This window comes from Lytechinus pictus, chromosome 13, assembly GCF_037042905.1.
Source record: "Lytechinus pictus isolate F3 Inbred chromosome 13, Lp3.0, whole genome shotgun sequence".
NCBI lineage: Eukaryota > Metazoa > Echinodermata > Echinoidea > Temnopleuroida > Toxopneustidae > Lytechinus > Lytechinus pictus.
The window spans coordinates 14,694,311-14,721,386 of record NC_087257.1 but is presented as its reverse complement, the minus strand read 5'-3'; the positions used below and the strand labels follow the sequence as shown (position 1 = coordinate 14,721,386).

The following is a 27,076-nucleotide window of genomic DNA, read 5'->3' as shown; positions in this document are numbered from 1 at the left end:
TCCTTTTCAGAATTGACATGAAAATAAATGTATTTTTTTATTATGCGATGCACAATCGCTCATTTCAGCGTAGTTATGGCAAAGCTGGTTTTGAAATATATAATTTTTAAATTACATCACTACTATAATATTCCCGTTTCGAAACTGAAAGATATATATAAATATATTTTCAATGATTATAGTACTACATCATATTCATATTGAGGTACATAAACATAGCTTAATGAGGATCAAATTATTTCAGTATACGTATGGTACTTGCAAATTCTATAAAGAATACAAACTCATTTCTCAGGTTTTAACAATCTGTCACCAATATATTCATTTATGAAACCACCTTTTCTGCCATAAATCAAGAGCATGCATGCTATTTTTTTTTAGTCCAGAAGGTCTTTGGGCTTTCTTGTAAAAAAAAATAAAGATAGCAAATAAAATTTCCTCTGTGCTTCTCTCTTTTTTATCGTTTTTAAAAGAAATTGAATAGCCATATACTTTTGTGATTCACAAAAGACTTATCGTGCAAAGCAACATCGAGAGGGGGGGGGGGGTGGGGTGAAAGCCCCTACCCCGGCTAGTTAGGGTAAAGCATGGTTTAAAGGTCTGTTGTACATCCTGCATCAAGATTTAACTTAGATAGGATAAGCCATTTAGATTGTTTTTCAATCAGCTATACATAAGTTTTTAACCCCTATATAAATTATTTTGCTTCCTCCTTCTTGTATACTTTTTTTAAATCCCGCAGCCATCATATACGAACAAGGATATTCAAATGTGATTTAACGGTAAAATCATAGCATAAAATACATATAAATTCAGTATAGAAATCCGATTTACATAACTGCTAAATCATGGGGCTAAAGCTTTGTTTTTCGATTTCCTATTCCCTTTGATTTTTATTTATTTGTTTATTCATATATTCATATTCCACAAATCCTCAAAGTAGCAAATCATCAAATCGTAACAAATCATTTCCAATGAAAAGAAAAATACATAAACTGTATAATATATGCAGTTTTGAAAGTACCAATTAAAGAAAAAGATGGATGGGCCTATACTGAAAAGCAAAGCTTTTAAGATGTACCCTCTATAGAAATTTTATACAAGGGTAATACGATATAAATTTAGCAAAATAATAAGAAAATTCTATGAGTTTCTTCTAGATATCCCTGATGGCGATTTTTATCAAAACAACATGATGATTACCATGAAAATGACCCATCACAATTAATAAAAAAGTAACATAACGGGTCTTAAACACAAACATACGAAAGTGGGACTCAAGGCCATAACAATTTAGGCCAATATGAGTAAGTTTAGATTGAGAAATAAAAGAAAATGATAGGCTTTGTACAAACTTTGATATAGAAGACTCTTCCAAACAATATTATACATGTATTTGATATCAGAAAAATATACCGACAATTAAGCCTACAGGGGAATTTCCGAAGAATAATAACAATTAAAAGAAATTAATTCTGAATAATATAGCTAAACGAAAATGAGAAATAGAAAAAAATTATATGATTTCTTGAAAGACATAGCTGTGGTTCTGATTATGGTTATTCAAATCTGAATTCAAGTCCTGATCCGGCCATTTTTTCTTGATAGAGTTGATCAATCCGACGATTTTGATCCTCTGTGAAGTAGTTCTTCCAATCTCCGACCATACCTAAATTATAGCAAAAATTTACAAACAAAATGAAAGAAATCTAACATTTTATCATGGGAATCGAGACTATAATATTTAATCAAACAAAATTTCGATATTTTCAGAGCAATTCAACGGATATAAGCTGATCTAAGTTCGATAACTTGCACGGCTTTCTTCATTTTCCAACGTAATATAATTTTCTAACATTGGGCCTTGTTTGGGAATGTCATTATTTCGCTTTCCAGCATCCGGTGTGATCTATATATGGGTATATAATAGGCCTCGCCACCTATAATGACTAAAAGATGGAAATTCGGCCTGATAAAATGAAATTAAGAAAGAAAGTTGACTGGGAGAGGAAGAAAGAGAAGGGGGTGGTGGGGGTGGAAGAGAAGGAGAAGAGAGGTACAGAGAGGGGGTATAGGAAATGGGTAAACGAGCCAGTCAGATTGATATAACATTCATTTCTTTATATACTGCTGTCAATATTTTATAGTCCTATGATATACCACTGTTAAAACGGTTAAAAAAATTGAGCCCAGTGTTTAAGCATGTCACCCAAAAAACTTTTGTTTAATGTTTGAAAGAAGTTGTTTCAAGTTTTAACCAAGTTGTTTTAATAGCCTAAAAAAATCAAAAAAGTTTAACACTAGCTTGCTTAATAGTTTTAACAACTTATTTCTCAGAGTAATGGGCTTATAAACAAATGGCTTATTTGTTTTAAATCTTCACTCCTTTTCAAATAAATCTTTCAGTATTTTAGCATGTTATATATACCTTTACGCATGAATGACTTCTTGTTTGATGTGTCCATTTCGTCTTCATAAGCAACGTCGGGGTTTGTTGTCTTGTTACTCTTCATGAACTTGAAACTTGACGCTTCGACGATACGGTCGATGATGTCGTCTGGTAAAGATTTCCCCATGAACTCTGCGATCTGAACTATCGCTTTCCTAGAGTCCTATTGCAATGGGAAATACACGTCATAGTGATGTAAGGCAAGGATTTTTTTTCATTTGCTCCAATATATAAAATGAATAAGATTTATTATTTTTCCAATTAGTATATACTGTATTTTCTTTAATGAGGACATAAAAAATATGTTACCTTGATCATATTTTGATTACTGTCCCTATGGGATGGGTACCACAAATCCTGGATAATTAAGTGCATGTCTGTGGGGGAAAGTAGTCCCTGTACCAGTCTTGTAATACCGTCATGTTGGCCGGGGTTAGCAATTTTGAATTAACGCAGTCTTAGGGATCTCAATGTTAAAACAGACGCTAAACATTCTTATTTTATTGCTCGTCCGATTTCTTTCAAACTTTCACCGTTTTGTTTTACTCATTTTTCTTCTCACCCACACAACATTAAATTTTCATATCCAATAATGAATGATTATATCATGTTTATCTCCCATGAGTCTTGTTGTAATTGGATCGGGGGATTCTATATTAGTAGACTATGCGACTTGATTCATAACGATATCTTCTGCACATAGCATCATCCATTGATATTTCATGCCTTATTTCATTAGCAAACTGAATTTTTTAGCGATTTGTGAAATATTGCTTGTATATATTTAAAAAACAATGTTACTGAATTTGCTCGGAGAAAATAATACGCATATCATACTAAGGTAGTGCATGTTTCAAAATGCTTTATACTGTTAAAAGTCTGTCGCATTTTAGTACCACTCTACTCAGAATTTATTAGTCTATTTGCCGGTTTATTGTAATATGTTAAAAATTTCAGTCAAGCCTGCCCAACCTGCATGTACACGAATAAAGACCTAACAAATATATCAAATTGATACAAAAATTACAACTATCAACGAAAGTAATGTTAATAAAAAGGAAACGAGAAAGAAAATCACTTACAAACTAAAAACATAAACGAACCATTCATGCAGGCTTTAAATCATAACGACTGTGTTACTGAGGTAAGCAATTTTTTTTTTTTTTTTTTTTTTAATGGAATGAATCAATTGAGTTTAATAATCGAAGATCAAGGCGCGATAGCGCAGTCGGTAGAGCGGGGGATTCGAATTCTAGTGACCTGGGTTCGATTCCCAGCACTTGTTGCGCTAGTGCCCTCTGGTAAGGCATTAATAACAGGTCCCTCGGAAAGGACCTTAAGCCGTCGGTCCTGTGATTGCTTGTTTACAAGCATTCATGCTTTCTTAGCAGTCATGTAAACAAATTACCACCATTTACCATTTTACCAAGGCGTATTGAATTCAAATTAACGAGCCTTGGAGGCAATTTAGGTGAGTGTTATCATACCTTTTTCATATCTTCATAGGTGAGGAAGAGAACATTGGGATGGTCTCTAAGCTTCCACCAGGGGAGGATGTGATCGAAATAAGAACCATAAGGAGCTGAAAGGAATACAAAGAGGACATCATAATGAAACTATATAGCAGAAATCACTTAAAGGTCAAGTCCACCCAAAAAAATATCGATTTCAATAATTGGAGAAAAATCAAACTAGCATTTACTGAAAATTTCATCAAAATCGGATGTAAAATCAGAAAGTTATGACATTTTAATGTTTTGTTTATTTTTCACAAAACATTGATATGCACAACTCGGTGACATGCAAATGAGACGATGTCCCTCACTCACTATTTCTTTTGTTTTTTATTGTTTGAATAATATAATATTTCATTTTTTACAGATTCGACAATAAGGATCAACTTGACGGAACCATATTGTATTAAACAATGCTTATTCCATAATTATGTTCAGGCACTAGCGTACCTACGGGGGGGGGCAGGGGGGCACTCTGCCCCCCCTGACGAGCCACAACCCATACAAAGACATATACCTGCCCCCCCCTGACGAGCTAAAAAAACCTTTTTTGCCCCCCCCCTGACGAGCTTGAAGACCTTTATTGCCCCCCCCCTGATGAGCTTCAAGACCTTTTTTTTTTTTTTTTTTTTTTTGCTTGTCAATTTTTTTCTTGGTACGAAAACCTTAATATTTTTTTTTGAAGACCTTTTTTTTTTTTTTTTTTTTTGCTTGTCAAATTTTTTGGCAGCCGATTTTGCCCCCCCTGTTGAAAATCCTAGGTACGCCACTGTGTTCAGGGAAGAATAAATCGTTGTTTCACTTGACAATGAGGAGAAAATTAGAATATGTCATACTTCATATAATAAAATACAAAAGAAATATTGAGTGGATGGCGTCAACAGTCTCCTCATTTGCATACCGATCAGGATGTGCGTATACGTTTTGTGAAATTATGCAAAAATTTAAAATGTCATAACTTTCTTTTTTTACGTCCGATTTTGATGAAATTTTCAGTGTTGTGCTTGTTGGATTTTTTCCCTTTTTATTCAAATCAACTTTTTGTTCGGGTGGACTTGTCCTTTAAGTAGATTATAAATGAGTCGAGTCGACGAGATTCACGACGCGGTAGCACCCCAGACTGGTACAGTCTTAACAAGAACTGCTAATTAATACTTAACATGCTTAAGGATCTTGTATAGTGACTGCACTTCAGAGTGCTGATATTCTACACTGCAAAAAATATTGGGTAAAATTTTAACCAGGACGAGGTTAATTATGTGTCCAACTAATTTGGGGCAGTATTTTACCCAATGCGGGAAGCATATTGTCCAGTAAGGTTAAAAATAAGCAGCAATTACTTTAGAATGGGCAAAACTTTCATCACACTCGATAAATAATAATGCTCAATGTTGTTTGGACACATAATTACCCTCTTGGAGCATTATTTTTACCCAATATTTTTTTAGAGTGTAGTTAAAATTTGAACAAGAAAATCAGCAGTCACTTTGCAAACTCCGTAAATGTTAAATTAGCACTTCATTTTTCAAAAATGTAATAATGATAATTTAGGCCTATTATATTATGGTCTTCTGACCAGGTAGGTGTTTCATAAAGCTGTTTGTAAGATAAAAGTGACTTTAAGAACAACTGGTGATCCTTTCTTTTTGGTAAATGGTACACCATTGGCGATGGTTCAGCGCGTTAGAAAGGTTCACCAGTCGTTCTTAAAGTCGCTCTTAACTTATGAACAGCTTTATGAAACGGCCCCCTGGGCTGTGCACCGGCCAACGTGATATCCTCTCAGATATATATACTATAATGATAAAAATAACACACCCTGACCGAGGAAAATAAAAATACCCCAACCAAAACAAACAATGAAATACCATGATGACTAGTGTGAAAGAAAATAGTTTTAAAAATTATTTTTCATATTGTGATAATCTTGCAGTCCTTATACAGAACTTGCTTTATATTCAGCCCAATATGCAGGAGATTATACCATTGAAATGTATTGTGCGTCCATCATACTATAGCTGAACATGGCGTATGGGGTACCAAAAAAAAAGCTGTGAGCTAGCAAAAAAAATATTGTGTCTTCCCGTTCTTCATCATTCCCCCTTACTCTTATTTTTTTTTTAATTCTTAAAAATATCATACGGGGAACTCCGGTAGCACGACCATGAGCCTACGTACCCCTTCCAGCGAGAAACTCTTCGAAGAACTCGTCCCACGACACGTAGTTTGGTAGCTCTTTGATTAGTTCACAGAAGCGAAAGTAAGAGACAGCCGTGTCCTTTGGGTTTCTGGCCACGTACACAACCTTCGCCTGGGGATTATCTTGGAGTCCGCCAGGGAGCCATCTTTGGACCACGTGTGTTTTTAGTATCCGACGTGTATCGGTTGGCATAGCGTCTGCAGTTTCAGCGCACGTTGGTGCCTCGTTTATTTCTTCCTCCGTCTTGAACTGTATTGATAAAAATCATGTCCCCAAAATAATCATATTAACAATGATTCATAATGTAAGTATAGCGAAGTATGAACATTAAAAATGCACATAAATTTAAAAGCCGAAAACATAAAAAACATAAATTAAAAGCCGAAAGGAAATTTATATAGGGCCTGTCATGTGAGATAATAATGCAATATTTCGTGATTAAAAATAATAATAATCGGGAAGCTTCCCCTGGGTAAAAATATATTTAGATAAATGAAACTTGGACCATGTCTCACAAAGCGTTGCGATCATACCAATCAAATTCCAACTACAATTGCTCTCTATTACTAGTAATTCCTATCTCTTAACTACACAAAATTTGATTTTGATCGCCGCCGATCGCAACAGGGCACTTTTCATGTGGGATTGGACGGCTCGAGTTGTATTTACCACCCCTGCATCTGGAACATCAGGATATTCTAAGAATGGAACCATTTTAGAGATGTGTTTCCCCTCGAAGAAAGACAGGTCGGCTTCAACCTGAACAAGCATCATGATCTGCTGAGCCCATGTTGTTCCTGCAAATAAATCAAAGAAGAGGGTATCTTTCTATGAATATCACATTTATAATCAAAACACATTTCATGATTGTGGTATTTATCTCCCTGAACGACATGTTTCCTTCTTTGTGGGACACACAGTTGCATAAAACCTTTCTCGGCTGTTATAGAATCAGTGTCCTGTTCATTGATACAGATAATTCGAAATTAATTCTTAATATTGATTAGGAGCTTCAAAGTGACATCGACAAAGACATGACGATATGTATATATATATATATATATATATATAAGAAGAGGGTCCTTTGCAAGCATCAATGCTAGACGTAGCTTCCAAGTATCTCTTTCATTACGAGCTTTCGGCCAGTGGGGCCTTCATCAGGCCTATAATGCATTGAAACAAACAGAACAAAACCATACAAATAAAATCGTAATAACAAAGTAAATAATGTGTAACAAAGGGTACGAGAACAGAAGGATTACACTAAGATAACAAAAAATAACAAAGAATAACAACAGAGGGGGTTGAGTACAGAACAGAAGGATTACAGGTTCCACGGGCCTAATTACATCAGGAGGGCTAAAGATATTCGTTCGACCCAACCCATTCGAATTTTTGTCAATTTGATATTGCTGATTGTCAAAAATGTATAAATATGATTCAAAATCTAACACTGATTCTAAAAATGGTAACTTCTGAACTTCCTTCGCCCAAATTGGGAAGATAAATAAGTGACTTGGAACTATTTTTTGACTGGCGGAATAATTAGGGCTATTTTACTGTTTCAGTTGATGAATTCGATCTATTCATAGTTATCTTCATAAATGGCGATTTATTTTTAAAATGAGCTGGCTACGGTACCCTATCCTGGTCAGATTTGGAATGTCAGATATATAACCTATCCATTGGTAGTAAACATTCCACCCTCTAATTTCACATTTATTTTTTATGAATTTTTCAAAAGTGCCATTTTAACACACAAGTCTATGGGGAATGTTTTACGCGCGTGACACCTACAGTAAGATTACAAAAATTAACAACAGAGGGGGTAATGGCTTGAATGAGATGGTGGAATACAATAGAAACGATTGGGAAACTTAAGTGTGTGGAAAAACAAGGTATTTACCGGCATTGAAATTAACTTTGGTTTCTGTTCATCTGGAGGAGTAGTAAGTCTTGTGTAGGTAATACTGTGAAAAAAGGATAGTGTTTCAAGTAAAATGACAACTCGTTTCAATATTGTATCTTGTATTTGAGTACATAACTATATTGATCCGTTTACATAGTATTCAGGTATTTTTGTTTCAATGCATTATAGGCCTGATGAAGGCCCCACTGGCCGAAAGCTCGTAATAAAAGAGATACTTGGAAGCGACGTCTAGCGTTGATGCTTGAATTATTTACGCATATATATATATATATATATATATATATATATATATATATATATATATATATATATATACATATATATATATGTATATATATTCACCTTGTATTTTGTATTCACCTTATATTCACCTTGTATTTTGCTATATATATAGATATATAGATATATATATATATACCGTACGACATCATAGTGTACAGTATAGTACAGTACTTCGCCAGGTTGATCGACTTATCAAAAGTTGTTTGTCAACATGGGGAGATATACGTTATCTCACCATGTTATTATAGTCGCCTTATTAGGTTGACTATTCTAGATGTGTCTACTTAATTACCAAGTCGACTGAGTTATGTAGAGTATAGTTTGTCGACATTGCGGGATACGTTATCTTGCCAAGTTGACTTTTAACATATCGTATGTCGAATTTTCGAGATCAGCGAAGGATGGACATGTATACCTTGCAAGATCAATATACATGTACATTGTGTAGCTTTAAAAGTTAACGAGGCATGATAAAGTACGTCACCATGAAGACAAAAGTAAAACAAACTTAAAGTCGATCATCATGGCACTTGAGGGCTTCCGTCGATCGTAGTTATCCATGACATTGGGAAAACGGTACGGATGAGCAGCATATATATACCGACCTGTCTTAGGATAAGTGATGATGAATAAGTCATCTGAGCGTAGCTTGAAAGTCTTGGTCTGCCCAATGCACTTTTTAGTGAAGAAAAAGCTCACGACGGTGTTGTCATACTCGTAGCAATTTTTGGCAACATGCGCCGGAGCTTCGGCGAGGAGGAATGACGGCTTCCCGTCCCATCCCTTGACAGGCTCTACGGAAATTGAAATAAACAGAAGAAATTAAGTTTTATAACCTTTTTGTATATTTTATTTTTATTCTCCACATAATATGATCTGGATATACCCTCTTGAGCCATAATCCGAATTCCGAGCTCATTTCCAGCCAAAAGTATATGAACAAACGACATAAAATTTTCCATGTTAAAAATCCAACAACGTAGAAGTTTAGAAGTTGTGCAGGGATGTAGACATTTACAAATGCTTTTTGGTCTGTTTGTAAGTTAGGGAAATGGTCTAAGATAGCAAGATAATGAAAGCAATTACCCACTTAGATAGTCTTATTTAGTTTCGATAACAGTGGCGTAATGATCTAGTTACACATTTTGAGGAGGTCGAATAATTTTCTAAAGAATTGGAGCGAGCGTAAACGTGGACTCTTAAAATGATTTATGTGATAGATATGTAGAAATAATATTTATTATCCCTTTTTCCTTTTCTTCCTTCCTTTTGTTGGCCATATGTTGGTCGTAGAACTTTAGGAAGTATCTGAAGTCCCTTCGAGCCCCCCCCCCTTCCAGCCCTATCCCCCATCTTTACTCCTGTGTCAAATTAAATGGTACGGTTTTGCTATCTTACCTTTAGCTGTAGACATTTTTTTGGAAGGCAACACTTCTCTCGCCAGTTGTCAAAACCCCAATTACTCCTACTAAGTTGGGCAATATATGAAAAAATAGTGACTTTCCGATATTATGCCTACTACCCTCTGTATAAATGGTTTGAGATCAAAGAATGTGACGCCCATGCACGTTCACACATTTAGACTATGGATCCCGTCGACAATGATCGAGTGGCATAAAAGAAATAGACCCAAGGTTAGCACCTCTCATGGTTGCACCTTATGAATGACGTCACACCGAAAACATAGCCGAAATGGCCTAACAAATTTGCACACAGAATTCAAGTTGTTACGGATATCTTGCGAACGACCCCATGTATGTTTGTGCTAAACTTTTTTTTTTCAAATTCAAATTCAATTCGGTTTTATTAAACAATACTCATCAAAAAGTCCGAAGACTAACAATGTGAGCTTATATTTAAAAAAAATACATAACATAGAAATAAATAGATACATAACATGCAGTGACCATAAAGAAGAAAAATTGCATTATGTTTAAAATGCAATAATAGTATAAAAAACATGCTTAATGACGGGAATGACTAAGAATGTGTATCAACAAAGTGGGACCAAATTTACTATAGGCCTAGCCCGATTTAATAATAAACCCAATCAACTTTGTATCAAACTTTCAATCGTTAAAATTCAGCTTTAGCTGACGGGGATTGAAATGAAAGGAAAACTGCTTTAACTTCAGGGCTCCGTCTTACAAAGAGTTGAGATTGATCTGATCAATCGCATCTATGGACGGCCAGCAACGTCAACATCTATTATGCATGTTTGTTCCAAATATTTTCTAGCTATCGATGAATATTTATGCCTTCATTTTTTTCTTGAAAATTAACTGCGCTTCTCTTTGCATACAAAGGTATTGTGCACTGATGACACTGATGGATTTCCATAGAGTTACGAATGATCGGATCAATCGTAACTCTTTGTAAGACGGGGCCCAGTAAACTTCGCAAAGTCAATCGTAACTTACAAACGCCTTTTTATGAGACAGACCCCCATGTCAAACATTTTCTCACCCTCTGATTTTTAAACGTGGAAGTTAAGCAAACTAAACTACGTGCACTGGCTATAGATAGGAGCACACAAAACCTAGCACAAACAAACGTTGATAAACATCATACAGGCCATTCAATATAATACATGAGAAGGCATTGTGTAAAAGCAATGATGACAATAATGATATAGTCTGTCAGATAAAAGAAAGCGGGGGGGGGGGGGGGTGTCCACCCAATCTAGAATATCAGTAGCGTGATGAGCCCCCAAAAATAAAGATTAGGGGGTCAAATGGCGTATGGAGCAGCAAACATTTTTTTTAATAATCTGAGAGCGAGCGAGCGAAGCAAGCAAGAAACAAGTGGAATGCCTCTGGCCGTCTCACCTGCATCACGCGATTCAATATAGCAGCAGTGCTGATTTTGAAAACTACTATAACTCGCACAAGATGTTCAGTGATACTTGGTTACTCTTATTTCCACGTTTTATGAACTAGACCAATACACTTATAGAGAAATGATGGCAATTCAAAAAATACCCCCAACGTGGCCAAAGTTCTTTGACCTTACATGACCTTTGACCTTGATCATGTGACCTGAAACTCGCACAGGATGTTCAGTGATACTTGATTACTATTATGTCCAAGTTTTATGAACTAGACCAACACACTTTCAAATTTATGGCTGTAATTCAACAAATACCCCAATTTGGCCAAAGTTCATTGACCCTAAATGACCTTTGACCTTGATCATGTGACCTGAAACTTGCACAGGATGTTCAGTAATACTTGATTACTATTATGTCCAAGTTTCATGAATCAGATCCATAAACTTTCAAAGTTATGATGGTAATTCAACAGATACCCCCAATTCGGCCAAAGTTCATTGACCCTAAATGACCTTTGACCTTGGTCATGTGACGTGAAACCCATGCAGGATGTTCAGTGATACTTGATTAACCTTATGTATAAGTTTCATGAACTAGGTCCATATATTTTCTAAGTTATGATGACATTTCAAAAACTTAACCTTACCCACTGGGCATTTTACCCGATATTACCCGGGTTGTAACAGGTAATAACGTAGTTATTACCACGGTAACACCAGTGGGTAGTAACGGGGAAATAGTAGACCAATCTTTCCCCGTTATTACCCGGACCCGGCGATATTACTCCATTTACCCAATATCACCCAGTATGATGTAACCGATATTTCCAGCATTTTAATGATATCACCACCTCATATTACTCTGTTTACCCAATATTACCCAATTAATGTCGGCTCATTAAAAAAACAATTAGTACGTGTCATTAGGGTCATTGAAGCACATTTTTACAACTCCATACTCTAAGCCATATCATCTTATCCTATCCTAAAATCCTACATCCTAATCCTAATCCTATCCTACACCTATCCACCAAACCCTGTCATTTACTTCTATATATTGAGCGAGTTTACAACACTTGACAAATTATGGTTAACAATTATTCAACCCTAAAACATTTTTCTAAAATTAATGTCATGATTATGACTAATATGATATATAAACTACACATTTTTCTGAAAATTTTCTGGGTGGAATAATTGCATAAACATAAACACATTAATTATTACAGCTATATTAGCTAAAATTTTGGCCATTTATTGTAGTAATGAATATTCATGAGTAACTAATATTCCCAGCATTTTCCTGATATTACCATCTGATATTACTCCATTTACCCAATATTAATGGGTTCCGCATGGGTTGGAGGTCTCGTTTCCATCTGAGTCCTATCTGGGCACCATGTGGGTTCAAGTATATGTTTTCATCTGGGTTCCATGTGGGCCCATATGGGACCCAGATATCCCAGATAAGAACCGTATGTGATCCAGATACTTTGCTGTCTGGGAATGGAAGCGCTTCAACATTACCCATTACCCCTTATCAACCTGTTTGTAACTGGGTAAAATGTTGGTTTCATCAGGGTGATAACAGTAATTTTTTGGACTTTGACAATTTCGCTGGGATTGCTGTAAGATTACTGTTATTACTAAAGTTTGCAATGTTATAACCAATCAAAGTCATTCAACATTACCCTTATTACCCATCGTCACCCTGTTGTAACTCGGTAAATGTCGGTTTCATCAGGGTGATAACAGTAACAGGTATCAACAGGAATTATAATTTCGGTAATAGCATGGTAATAACGGTAATATTTGGTGTTACTCAAATTTCCGGGTGATATTACCGGTAATAACCGGTAAAATTGGTAATCGGTAACAAATTGCCCAGTGGGTAGGTTAAGATTTTGATGTTGATTCCCCCAACATGGTTTAAGTTCATTGACCCTAAATGACCTTTGACCTTAGTCATGTGACATGAAACTCAGGCAGGATGTTCAGTAATACTTGATTAACCTTATGGCCAAGTTTCATGAACTAGGTCCATATACTTTCTAAGTTATGCTGTCATTTCAAAAACTTAACCTCAGGTTAAGATTTGGTGTTGACGCCGCCGCCGTCGCCGCCGCCGTCGGAAAAGCGGCGCCTATAGTCTCACTCTGCTATGCAGGTGAGACAAAAACGAGCTTTTTCATTTCAAAATCTAATTTTCTGATAGACTTTGACATAAATTAATTCAGTAAATTATTTCAGACTTCAAAACTTTTCCCTTTCTTTTTTTTTGTCATGAAAATTTTATGGGATGCATGGCCCAAACAGATTTGTGCGCCCGTGATCTAGATGAAATTAAAGGTTATTAATTTTCATGTTCCTGTGTATAAAGATCTTATATTCACGTGCATGAATAACGAGTGCATTTTCTATCTTAGGTACGTTAAATAAGGACTAGAACTAATTTCTGGGAAGATATATTTCCAATCTCAAACCTAGAGAATTGACAAAACCAGAAGATTTCGCGTGCAAGCTTTGGTCAAAAGACATGGAAGCGTTTCCAGACCCTCCTAGTTATCGGCCCCTGAAGGAAGGAATGTTTCTTTTCTTCTTCTTTTTTTACAGTCCCCACAATAGTCTTTATAGTTGTTTGTATTCAATGATGTCCATTTTCTTTCATCATTTTCTTTATTAATATGATCAAATTTATCAAATATGGAAGTTTAAACAAATAATCATGTTAGCTTTCAGACGCTAAGAAAAAAATGTGAATATTTCTTCCTTTTTCATGTCGGTGATGGTTTGGGCGATCTCCCATCAGCTTCGATTAGGAAAGATCCATATATAAAGAGCCAGTTTCATATTTCACGGACGAATCATTTTCTCATTATAATTCATAATCCAATCGGGTCCTATCTGAGAAATTGATTCTCAAAGATGCTGGCACTGGGAGGAAATGAAAATGTGATAGTCCCTTTGGTAAATGATGGTATCAAACGTATAATATGGATCATTTTTCCTTTCGTGTTCTGTAATGTGTGATTGGATAAAGTCTTAGAAGGCTCGAAAGATCCCAACCCTTCTTGTTGCATTTGAATCAGTGCGGACCAGAGTACAGGCTGGATGCTGCTTATTCAGAGATATGGCCGAAAGAAAAGGTAAACATTTTGATAATTGTTGCCTTAATACGCAGTATATAGCATGTAAACATTACGGTATTGTATATTTCTCGTCGGAGAGAACATGGCAAAGTGCAAGTATGCTTTGATCTTGAACTTCGGGCAATTGTGTTGAACAGTTGCGGTTCGGGGGGGGCACATCCGGCCCATGCCCCCCCCCCCCCCTTTGAGAGTCCGCTTACACACAAGTGTCCCCCATCCCTTTGAGAGTCAAAGGAAGTTATTTCATATGTTTAATAATGATACAGTCACGTAAACATCATAAGCTCCAAACTGAGCGATTTTTTTACGGGGATGCTGATGTAAATTTGACAAGGAAGAAAAAGGATCACTCCCCCCAAAAAATGAAGGTCATTTTGGTCCCGAGAAATTTGACAAGCAAAAAAATGTCGGCCCTTTTTGTTACATTTCTCCATTTGTCACACCTTTCGCAATTCGCATAGTACACAGAGTCTGAAGTAGTGAGACTAGATTCACTATGTATCAGACAGAGGCCCGTATTCTGAACCTGGGTTTAAATTAAACCATGGTTTGAAGTTGTGGTTTAACTATGGAGAGCCAATTGGGCACTAATCCCTAACAGTACACATCCGATTTATTAACTCGTATGACACCCAAATTGTCTGGAAATGATAACTGAAGTATTTTGAAGTATTTTTCATCATTATGAAAGCGAAATTTGCTATTTAACTCTTAGCTCTTTATGCGCCTTGAGCACTCTACGGAGTCGATTTGGCGCTTTACAAGTCTCATTATTATTATTATTATTAAAATGAAATGAAATAGAAAACATAAGAAATATACAGAATTTTGGAATTTTTGGCTCCCCATAATTTTAGCACAGACTAAGACCATGGTCTAAGTTAAACCTGACTTCAAAATACGGGTCAGAGAATTTGGCGTCTCCTATAGTATTCTTGGTTACACTTCGTAATTCCGAAGGTTCTTTATTCCGAAGGTTCGTAATTCCGAAACACGTAAATTGCCTATACCTAGATGTTTGTTAATCCGAAAATGTAAAAGGGTTTGTCAATCCGAACATGTGTGGCGTTATTCCGAAGGTTCGATAATCCGAAAACGAAATAAAGTGCGAAGTTCCGAAGGTTCGATAATCCGAAAACGAAATAAGGTTCGTTGTTCCGAAGGTTCGTTAATCCGAAAACGAAATAAGGTTCGTTGTTCCGAAGGTTCGTTAATCCGAAAACGAAATAAGGTTCGTTGATCCGAAGGTTCGTGTCAAAACGAAATAAGGTTCGTTAATCATTTCGTTTTCGGACTAACGAACCTTCGGAATTACGAACCTCATTTCGTTTTCGGATTAACGAACCTTTGGAATTACGAACCTCACTTCATTTTCGGACTAACGAACCTTCGGAATTACGAACCTCATTTCGTTTTCGGACTACCGAACCTTCGGAATTACGAACCTTCGAAAATATGAACCTTCGGTATTCTTCAGGTCGCACGGGCCTAATTACAACTGGCAGGCAAAAGATATTCATTCGAGCCAACCCATTGCTCAAGTTTTAAATTTGATATCGCTGATTGACAAAAATGAATGAATATGACTGACAACCTAACACTGATTCTAGGGAGGGTACCTACTGAACTTACTTTTTCCAAATTGGAAAGATATTTCACCACTATTGAACTATATTTTTACTGGCGGAAGAATTAGGGTCATTTTACTCTCTGAAGTGATGAATTTGGTCCCGTCAGGTGTAGTCTTCGTAAATGCTGATTTATTTTTAAAATGAGCCGGTCGAGGTACCCTTTTTTGGTCAGATATGGAATGTCAGACATTTATCCTATCCACTGGTAGTAAACATTCAACCCTCTAATTTCCTCCTTATTTTTTATGAATTCTTTTTAAGTGCCACTTTAACACACGAGTCTATGGGAAATGAATTAGGCCTGTGAGCCCTTCAATGTAGACATGGTAAATTTTTCAAAAGTGTCGTGAGTCTGTACTTGCAGACTACTTTTCAATTATGATCGTCTTTCAAGAACAAAAATCGTAAATAATAAAGCAACCTATATTTTATCCTTTTCAGAATTGACATGAAAATAAATGGAATTTTTTTATTATGCGATACACAATCGCTCATTTCAGCATAACTATTGTGGCAAAGCTGGTTTTAAAATATATATTTTTAAAATTACATCACTACTATAATCCCGTTTCGAAACTGAAAGATATATATAAATACATTTTCAATGATTATAGTACTACATTATATTCATATTGAGGTACATATACATAGCTTAATGATGATCAAATTATTTCAGTATACGTATGGTACTTGCAAATTCTATATAAAAAAAATACAAACTCATTTCTCAGGTTTTAACAATCTGTCACTAATTAAGGCATTGAAATATATTCATTTATGAAACCACCTTTTCTGCCATAAATCAAGAGCATGCATGCTATTTTTTTTAGTCCAGAAGGTCTTTGGGCTTTCTTGTAAAAAAAAATAAAGATAGCAAATAAAATTTCCTCTGTGCTTCTCTCTTTTTTATCGTTTTTAAAAGAAATTGAATAGCCATACATGTGTGATTCACAAAAGACTTATCGTGCAAAGCAACATCGAGAGGTGGGGGGGGGGGGGGGGATTGGAAGCCCCTATACCCCGGCTAGTTAGGGTTAAGCATGGTTAAAAGGTCTGTTGTACATCCTGCATCAAGATTTAACTTAGATAGGATAAGCCATTTAGATTGTTTTTCAATCAGCTATACATAAGTTTTTAACCCCTATATAAATTATTTTGCTTCCTCCTTCTTGTATACTTTTTTTAAGTCCCGCAGCCATCATAAATATACGAACAAGGATATTCAAATGTGATTTAACGGTAAAATCATAGCATAAAATACATATAAATTCAGTATAGAAATTCGGTTTACATAACTGCTAAATCATGGGGCTGAAGCTTTGTTTTTCGATTTCCTATTCCCTTTGATTTTTATTTATTTGTTTATTCATATATTCATATTCCACACATCCTCAAAGTAACAAATCATCAAATCGTAACAAATCATTTCCAATGAAAAAAAAAAAACTGTATAATATATTCAGTTTTGAAAGTACCAATTAAAGAAAAAAGTGGATGGGCCTATACTGAAAAGCAAAGCTTTTAAGATGAACCCTCTATCGAAATTTTATACAAGGGTAATAATACGATATAAATTTAGCAAAATAATAAGAAAATTCTATGAGTTTCTTTTAGATATCCCTGATGGCGATTTTTATCAAAACAAAATGATGACTACCATGAAATTGACCCATCACAATAAAAAAGTAACATAACGGGTTTTAAACACAAACACGAAAGTGGGACTCAAGGCCTTAACAATTTAGGCCAATATGAGTAAGTTTAGATTGAGAAATAAAAGAAAATGATAGGCTTTGTAAAAACTTTGATATAGAAGACTCTTCCAAACAATATTCTTATATTTGAAATCAGAAAAAATATACCGACAATTAAGCCTACAGGGGAATTTCCAATGAATAATAACAAAAGAAATTAATTCTGAATTATTCTGATTATGGTTATTCAAATCTGAATTCAAGTCCTGATCCGGCCATTTTTTCTTGATAGAGTTGATCAATCCGACGATTTTGATCCTCTGTAAAGTAGTTCTTCCAATCTCCGACCATACCTAAATTATAGCAAAAAATTTACAAACAAAATGAAAGAAATCTAACATTTTATCATGGGAATCGAGACTATAATATTTAATCAAACAAAATGTTGATATTTTCAGAGCAATTCAACGGATATAAGCTGATCTAAGTTCGATAACTTGCACGGCTTTCTTCATTTTCCAACATAATATAATTTTCTAATATTGGGCATTGTTTGGGAATGTCATTATTTCGCTTTCCAGTATCCGATGTGATCTATATAGGGGTATATAATAGGCCTCGCCGCCTATAATGACTAAAATATGGAAATTCGGCCTGATAAATAGAAATTAAAGGGAATGAAACCTTTGGAACAAGTAGGCTTGTGTAGAAACAGAAAAATCAAAGAATAAGAACAAAGAAAGTTTGAGAAAAATCGAAAAAATAATGAGAAAGTTATGAGAATTTGAATATTGCAATCACTAATGCCATGGAGATCCTCCCATTGGCAATGCGACAAGGATTCCAGTTCAGTGGATGTCACATGTGAACAACTTTCCCTTTGATGGACTATAAAATACTCCCAAAATGTCTCCTTTTGCTTTTTTCTATGGTGATACAAACTCTTTATCCATGATGTATTAAAAAATCTGTATTACATGCCCTCCTATAGAAAGAACACATGATCTACTGATAGATGTGATAAAAGAGGCAGTTTAAGTGAAATATATACTTAATGTAAAGTAATGGGGAGAGTTGTTCACAAGTGACATCACACATCTTTGTCGTGTTGCCAATGTGAGGATCTCCATAGCATTAGTGATCGCAATATTCAAATGCTCATAACTTTCTCATTATTTGTCCGATTTTTCTCAAACTTTTGTTGATCTGTTTCTTTCATTTTCTGTTTTCACACAAGCTATCTTGTTCTAAAGGTTTCATTCTCCTTTAAGAAAGAAACTTGACTGGGAGAGGAAGAGAGAGAAAGGGGGGGGGCGGTGGGGGTGGAAGAGAAGGAGAAGAGAGGTACAGAGAGGGGGTATAGGAAATGGGTAAACGAGCCAGTCAGATTGATATAACATTCATTTCTTTATATACTGCTGTCAATATTTTATAGTCCTATGATATACCACTGTTAAAACGTTTTAAAAAAATTGAGCCCAGTGTTTAAGCATGTCACCCAAAAAACTTTTGTTTAATGTTTGAAAGAAGTTGTTTCAAGTTTTAAACAAGTTGTTTTAATAGCCAAAAAAAAAATCAAAAAAGTTTTACACTTGCTTGCTTAATAGTTTTAACAACGTATTTCTTAGAGTAACGGGCTTATAACAAATTGCTTATTTGTTTTAAATCTTCACTCCTTTTCAAATAAATCTTTCAGTATTTTAGCATGTTATATATACCTTTACGCATGAATGACTTCTTGTTTGATGTGTCCATTTCGTCTTCATAAGCAACGTCGGGGTTTGTTGTCTTGTTACTCTTCATGAACTTGAAACTTGACGCTTCGACGATACGGTCGATGATGTCGTCTGGTAAAGATTTCCCCATGAACTCGGCGATCTGAACTACCGCTTTCCTAGAGTCCTATATTGCATTGGGAAATACACGTCATAGTGATGTAAGGCAAGGATTACTTTCCATTTGCTCCAATATATAAAATGAATAAGATTTATTATTTTTCCAAATAAGTATTACTGTATTTTCTTTAAAGGTCAAGTCCACCCCAGAAAAATGTTGATTTGAATAAACAGAGAAAAATCAAACTAGCATAACGCTGAAAATTTCATTAAAATCGGATGTAAAATAAGAAAGTTATGGAATTTTGAAGTTTCGCATATTTTTCACATAACAGTGATTTGCACAACTAGGCGAGTCAGTCGATCATGTCCATCACTTACTATTTTGTTTTTTATTGTTTCAATTATACAATTTTTCATTTTTTACAGATTTGACAATAAGGACCAACTTGACTAAACGATATAGTATAAAAAAATGCTATCTACACATGTTCAGGGAGGAATTAATCATTGTTTCCCTTGACAATGAGGAGAAAATTAGAATATTTCATATTTCATATAATAAAATACAAAAAAATAGTGAGTTGCATACTGACCAGGATGTGAATAGAGCTGTTTTGTGAAATTAAACGAAACTTTAAAATGTCATAACTTTTTTATTTTACATCCGATTTTGATGAAATTTTCAGTGTTATGCTTTTTGGATTTTTCTCTTTTTATTCAAATCAAATTTTTGTTGGGGTGGACTTGTCCTTTAATGAGGACATTAAAAATATGCTACCTTAATCATAGTTTGATTACTGTCCCTATGGAATGGGTACCACAAATCCTGTTTAAGTAAGTGCATGTCTGGGGGGGGGGGGGGGGGAGTAGTCCCTATATACCAGTCTTGTGATACCCTATTGGCCGGGGTTGCCAATTTTAAAGTAACGCAGTCTTAGGGATCTCAATTTTAAAACAGCCACTATACTTTCTTATTGCTTGTCCGTTTTTTTCCCTCAAATTTTCACCGTTCTGTTTTACTTATTTTTCTTCTCACTCACATAATATTTAATTCTCATATCCGATAATGAATGATTATATCATGTTTATCACTCATGAGTCTTGTTATAATCGGATGGGGGTGGGGTTTATATTAGTAGACTATGCGACTTGATTCATCTGCAATACGTACATGGCACCATACGTTGATATTCATGCCTTATTACATTAGCAAACTGATTTTTTTAAGCGATTTGTGTAATATTGCTTGTATTTTTTTTTTTATTGTTGTTGATTTTGCTCTGACAAAATAATACGCATATCATACCAAGGTAGTGCATGTTTCAAAATGCTTTATACTGTTAGGAATCTGTACTGTGTTTTCCCGTTTTTTTTTTTTTTTTTTTTTTTTATAGAATGAATCAATTGAGTTTAATAATCGAAGATCAAGGCGCGATAGCTCAGTCGGTATAGAGCGGGGGATTCGAATCCCGGTGAACCGGGTTCGATTTCCAGCACTTGGTGCGATAGTGCCCTTTGGCATGTTTGGTAAGGCATTAATCCTCATTAACAGGTCCCTCGGATAGGACCTTAAGCCGTCGGTCCTCTGGTTGCTTGTTTACAAGCATTCATGCTTTCTTAGCAGTCAGGTAAAAAAATCACCACCACTATTGAATTCCAATTAACGAGCCTTGGAGGCAAAAGGTGAGTGTTATCATACCTTTTTCATATCTTCATAGGTGAGGAAGAGAACATTAGGGTGGTTTCTAAGCTTCCACCAAGGGAGGATGTGATCGAAATACGAACCATAAGGAACTGAAAGGAATACAAAGAGGACATGATAATGAAGCTATACAGCATAAATCACTTAAGTTGATTATAAATGAGTCGAGTCGACAAGATTCAAGGTCAAATGTCATCGGGAGCACCCCAGGTACACTCTAAAATGAAATGCTAGTGACTGCACTTCAGAGTGCTGATATTGTAGTTCAAATTTGAATTAGAAAATCAGCAGTCACTTTACAAGCTCCTTATAAAGTGTTTAATTAGCACTTCATTTTTTAAAGTGTCATCATGATAATTTAGGCCTATAATAATTATGGTCTTCTGACCTGGGCCGTGCGTCGTCCAAATGTGATCCTCCCAGATATACTGTATAGGCCTACTATAGTGATAAAAATAACACACCCTGACAGAGGAAAATAAAAATACCCCATCCAAACAAACAATAAAAGACCGTGATGACTAGTGTAAAAAATAGTTTTGAAAGTTATTTTTCATATTGTGATAATCTTGCATTCCTTATACCATGTTATACAGAACTTGCTTTATATTCAGCCCAATATGCAGGAGATTATTTACACCAGTGAAATGTACTGTATTATACTATAGCTGAACATGGCGTATGGGATAACATTTCTTAACAGCGGCGAGCGAGCAAAAAAAAAATATGTGTCTTCCCGTTTCTTCATCATTCCCTCTTATTCTTATTTTGTTTTTTTTATTCTTAAAAATATCATACGGGGAACCCCTGGTAGTACGACCATGAACCTACGTACCCCTTCCAGCGAGGAACTCTTCGAAGAACTCGTCCCACGACACGTATTTTGGTAGCTCTTTGATTAGTTCACAAAAGTGAAAGTAAGAGACAGCCGTGTCCTTTGGGTTTCTGGCCACGTACACAACCTTCGCCTGGGGATTATCTTGGAGTCCGCCAGGGAGCCATCTTTGGACCAAGTGTGTTTTTAGTATCCGAGGTGTATCGGTTGGCATTGCGTCTGCAGCTTCAGCGCACGTTGGTGCCTCGTTTATTTCTTCCATTGTCTTAAACTGTATTGATTAAAATCATGCCCCCAAAATAATAATATTAACAGTGATTCATAATGTAAGTACAGCGAAGTATTAACATTAAAAATGCATATAAATTTAAAAGCCGAAAGCATAAGAAAACATATATTAAAAGCCTAAAGGAAATGTATATAGGGCCTGTCATGTGAGATAATAATGCAATATTTCATGATTAAAAAAAATCATAATCGGGAAGCTCCCCCTGGGTCAGAAATATTCAGATAAATAAAACTTGGACCATGTCTCACAAAGCGTTGCGATTATACCAATCAAATTCCAACTGCAATTGCTCTCTATTACTAGTAATTCCTATCTCTTGACTACACAAAATTTGATTTTGATCGCCGCCGATCGCAACAGGGCACTTTTCATTTATGGGATTGGACGACTCGAGTTGTATTTACCACCCCTGCATCTGGAACATCAGGAACTTCTAAGAATGGAACCATTTTAGAGATGTGTTTCCCCTCGAAGAAAGACAGGTCGGCTTCAACCTGAACAAGCATCATGATCTGCTGAGCCCATGTTGTTCCTGCAAATAAATCAAAGAAGAGGGTTTCTATGAATATCACATTTATAATCAAAACACATTTCATGATTGTGGTATTTATCTTCCTGAACGACATGTTTCCTTCTTTGTGGGACACACTGTAGCGTAAAACCTTTCTCGGCTGTTATATGATCAGTGCATGTCCTGTTCATTGATCCAGATAATTCGAAATTAATTCGTAATTGATTAGGAGCTTCAAAGTGACATCGACAACGACATGACGATGTTTGTTTATATATATATATACACCATGTATACCGTATCGACATCATAGCGTACAGGATATGTCAGAATAGCGAGATATATAGTACAGTACTTCGTCAGGTTGATCGACTTATAAAACGTTGTTTGTCAACATGTGGAGATATACGTTATCTCACCATGTTATCATAGTCGCCTTATTATGTTGACTATTCGAGATGTGTCAACTTAATTGCCAAATCGACCGACTTATAAAATGTATATAGTTTGTCGACATTGCGAGATACGTTGTCTTGCCAAGTTGACTTCTAACATATCGCATGTCGAATTTTCGAGATCAGCGAAGGATGTAAGTCGACCGACTTATAAAAAGTATATAGTTTGTCGACATTGCGAGATACGTTATCTTGCCAAGTTGACTTTTAACATATCGCATGTCGAATTTTCGAGATCAGCGAAGGATGTACATGTATACCTTGCAAGATCAATACACATGTACATTGTATAGCTTTAAAAGTTAACGAGGCATGATAGCGTAAAACCAAGTATGTCACCAGGAAGACAAAGTAAAACAAAATTAAAGTCGATCATCATGCATGGCACTTGAGGGCTTCCGTCGATCGTAGTTATCCAGCATGACATTGGGAAAACGGTACGGATGAGCAGCATATATACCGACCTGTCTTAGGATAAGTGATGATGAATAAGTCATCTGAGCGTAGCTTGAAAGTCTTGGTCTGCCCAATGCACTTTTTAGTGAAGAAGAAGCTCATGACGATGCTGTCATACTCGTAGCAATTTTTGGCAACATGCGCCGGAGCTTCGGCGAGGAGGAATGACGGTATCCCGTCCCATCCCTTGACAGGCTCTACGAAAGTTGAAATAAACAGAAGAAATTAAGTTTTATAACCTTTTTGTATTTTTCATTTTAATTCATGGACTCTACACATATGATCAGGTGCCCGTTTCATAAAGGACTTGCAACTGTTGTAACTTTGCCATAATGGCAACTACCATGGTAACAGGGGTCAGCAGCCAATCAAAATTGTTGCCATGGTAGTTGTTATAATGGCAAAGTTACAACCGTTGCAAGTCCTTTATGAAACGGGCCCCTATAGATAGACCCTCTTGAGCCATAATCCGAATTCCGAGCTCATTTCATCGCATACTAGAGTGCAGGCCAGGGGGGGGGGGGGGAGGGGTTGTCAATTTTTTTGCCTCTTTATTGACACAGAGCGTATATTAAAACAAGTGGAACGCCTCTGACAGTCTCGCCTGCATCACTTGATTCAATATAGCTGCAGTGTTGACTTTGAATAAATATTCACAATAAACACCATAATGTTGATAAAATACGATCAGTAATTGATTACCCTTATGTCCACATTTCATGAAGTAGATCCATAAACTTTCAAAGTTATGATGGTAATTCAAAATACCCCTAACTTGGCCAAAGTTCATTGAACTTAAATGACGTTTGACCTTAGAGTCACTTGACCTGAAACCCATACATGATGTTCACTGATAATAACTCTTATGTTCAAGCGTCATGAAATAGATCCATATATTTTCAAATTTATGATTATATTTAAACTTAACCTTGGTTAAGATTTCTTAGTTGATTCTCAAAACATAATCTAAGTTCACTGACCCTAAATGACATTTGTCCTTGGCCATATGACCTAAACCTTCGTCAGGATGTTCAGTATATACCCGATTACCCTTATGTCCAATTTTCATGAACTAGGTCTATACACTTTTTAAGTAATGATGACATTTCAAAAACTTATCATTTGGTTAAGATTTCAATGTTGACGACGCCGCCGCCGTCGGTTGGTTGGTTGGTGTTTATTTTAACGGCGTTTGCATTCTAAAAGAATATTTACTGCTTTTCTGATTATATATATATTTTTCGATTACTCTTGTTTTTTCCCTCCATTTTTATTTATAAAAAAAATGGAAAGGGCACAAGTTGCAAAAGCAAAAAGCGGCGCCAATAGTCTCGCTCTGCTATGCAGGCGAGACAAAAAGACTTATCCAATCGAGGGTGATATTCAGAGATTATCGAATATTACAAGAACTTGTGAAAGTGAGACGGCTAATCCAGCCAAAAGTATATGAACAACCGACATAATTTTTATCCATGTTAAAAATCCAACAACATATGCAGAGATGTAGACTTTTACAAATGCTTTTTGATCTGTTTGTAAGTTAGGGAAATGGTCCAAGATAACAAGATAATGAAAGTAATTACCCACGTAGATTGTCCTATTTAGTTTCGATAGCAGTGGCGTAACGATCTAGTCAAACATTTTGAGGAGGCCGAATAACTTTATAAAAAGTTGGAGCGAGCGAAAACCTGGAATTTAAAAAATTATTTTTGTGATAGATATGTAGAAATAATGTTTATTATCCCTTTTTCCTTTTCTTCTTACCTTTTCTTGGCCATAATGTTGGTCGTAGAACTTTGGGAAGTCTCTGAAGTCCCTTTAATCAAGCTAAAAAGCCCCCCCCCCCTTCCATCCCTAGCCCCATCTTTACTCCTGTGTCAGATTAAATGGTACGGTTTTGCTGACTTACCTTTAGCTGTAGACATTTTTGGAAGGCAACACTTCTCTCGCCAGTTGTCGAAACCCCCAATTACTCCTGCTAAGTTGGGCAATATATGACAAAAACAGTGACTTTCCGATATTATGCCTAATACTACCTTCTGTATTACTGGTTTGAGATCAAAGAATGTGATGCCCATGCACGTTCACACATTTAGACTATGGATCCCGTCGACAACGATCGAGTGGCCTTAAAGAAATAGACCTAAGGTTTCCACCTCTCATGGTTGCACCCACTGAACTGGAAAAACGATTTCCAGTTCAGTGGTTGCACCCCATGAATGACGTCACACCGAAAACATAGCTGAAATGGCCTAACAAATGTGCACACGGAATTTAAGTTGTTACGGATTATCTTACGAACGACCCATGTATGTTTGTGCTAAACATGCTCATTGTATTGTATTGTATTTATTTTCCGTCAATTAAGAAAAATAACAACGATATTATATTTACAATTACAAAGAAATGATCATTAAAAAGACGGAGGGATTGCCCTACTCAGCGTTGATAACATAATTATCAACGCTGTTTTACAGAGGGGCCCTTTAAATGACAGGAATGACTAAAAATGTGTATCAACAAAGTGGGACCGAACTTACTATATAGGCCTAGCCCGATTTCATTTGGCAAATAAGCCCAATCAACTTTATATCAAAATTTCAATCTTTAAAATTCAGCTTTAGCTGACGGGGATTGAAGTTAAAGAAAAACTGTTTTAGCTTCAGAAAACCTGATCAATCCCTTCGTAAAGTCATTCGTAACTTACAAACGCCTTTTTATGAGACAGACCCCCATGTCTTAAACATCTTCTCACCCTCTGATTTTTAAAGTGGAAGTTAAGCAAACTAAACTACGTGCGCTGGCCAAAGTGGCAATTGATAAGAGCACTCACAAAACCTAGCACAAACAAACGTTGATAAACATGAGTCAAAGTCCATTCAATACATGAAAAAGCATCGTATAAAAGCAATGATGACAATAATGATAGGCCTATAGTCTATCAGACAAAAGAAAGCGGGGGGGGGGGGATGCCAACCCAACCTAGAATATCAGTAGCGTAACGAGCCCCCCCCCAAAAAAAAAAAATTGAGGGGGTCAAAATGGCGTATGGGAACGCAAACACTTTTTAATGATCTGAGAGCGAGCAAAGCAAGCATGAAAATGACTCTTTTCATACCAAACTCTAATTTTCTGTTAGACTGACATAATGATTCATTAAATCAATTCAAATTTCAAAACTTTTCCCTTCCTTTCCTGCCTTTATTTCTCTCTCTCTCTCTCTTTTTTTGTCATGAAAATTGTATGGGGTGCATGGCCCCCCAAACAGATCTGTGCGCCCGTGATCTAGATGAAATTAAAGATTATAAATTT

At 35.9% G+C, this 27,076-nt stretch overlaps 2 protein-coding genes across 2 annotated transcripts; both read right to left on the bottom strand.

Moving 5' to 3' along the window:
* LOC129274558 (sulfotransferase 1C2-like) lies at positions 1-9,982 on the bottom strand. The gene is made up of 7 exons (XM_064108250.1): positions 9,774-9,982; positions 8,981-9,169; positions 6,833-6,960; positions 6,142-6,412; positions 3,937-4,031; positions 2,429-2,612; positions 1-1,669 (listed from the first exon to the last, which is right to left on the bottom strand). Exons 1-7 carry the CDS (start codon positions 9,787-9,789, stop codon positions 1,560-1,562), a joined length of 993 nt encoding a protein of 330 aa, XP_063964320.1. The 5' UTR covers positions 9,790-9,982; the 3' UTR covers positions 1-1,559.
* A 6,445-nt stretch (positions 9,983-16,427) lies between these two features.
* Positions 16,428-26,111, bottom strand: LOC129274557 (sulfotransferase 1A3-like). The gene is made up of 7 exons (XM_054911344.2): positions 25,674-26,111; positions 23,773-23,961; positions 22,747-22,874; positions 22,054-22,324; positions 21,216-21,310; positions 19,397-19,580; positions 16,428-18,031 (listed from the first exon to the last, which is right to left on the bottom strand). Exons 1-7 carry the CDS (start codon positions 25,840-25,842, stop codon positions 17,922-17,924), a joined length of 1,146 nt encoding a protein of 381 aa, XP_054767319.2. The 5' UTR covers positions 25,843-26,111; the 3' UTR covers positions 16,428-17,921.
* Positions 26,112-27,076: the final 965 nt, after the last annotated feature.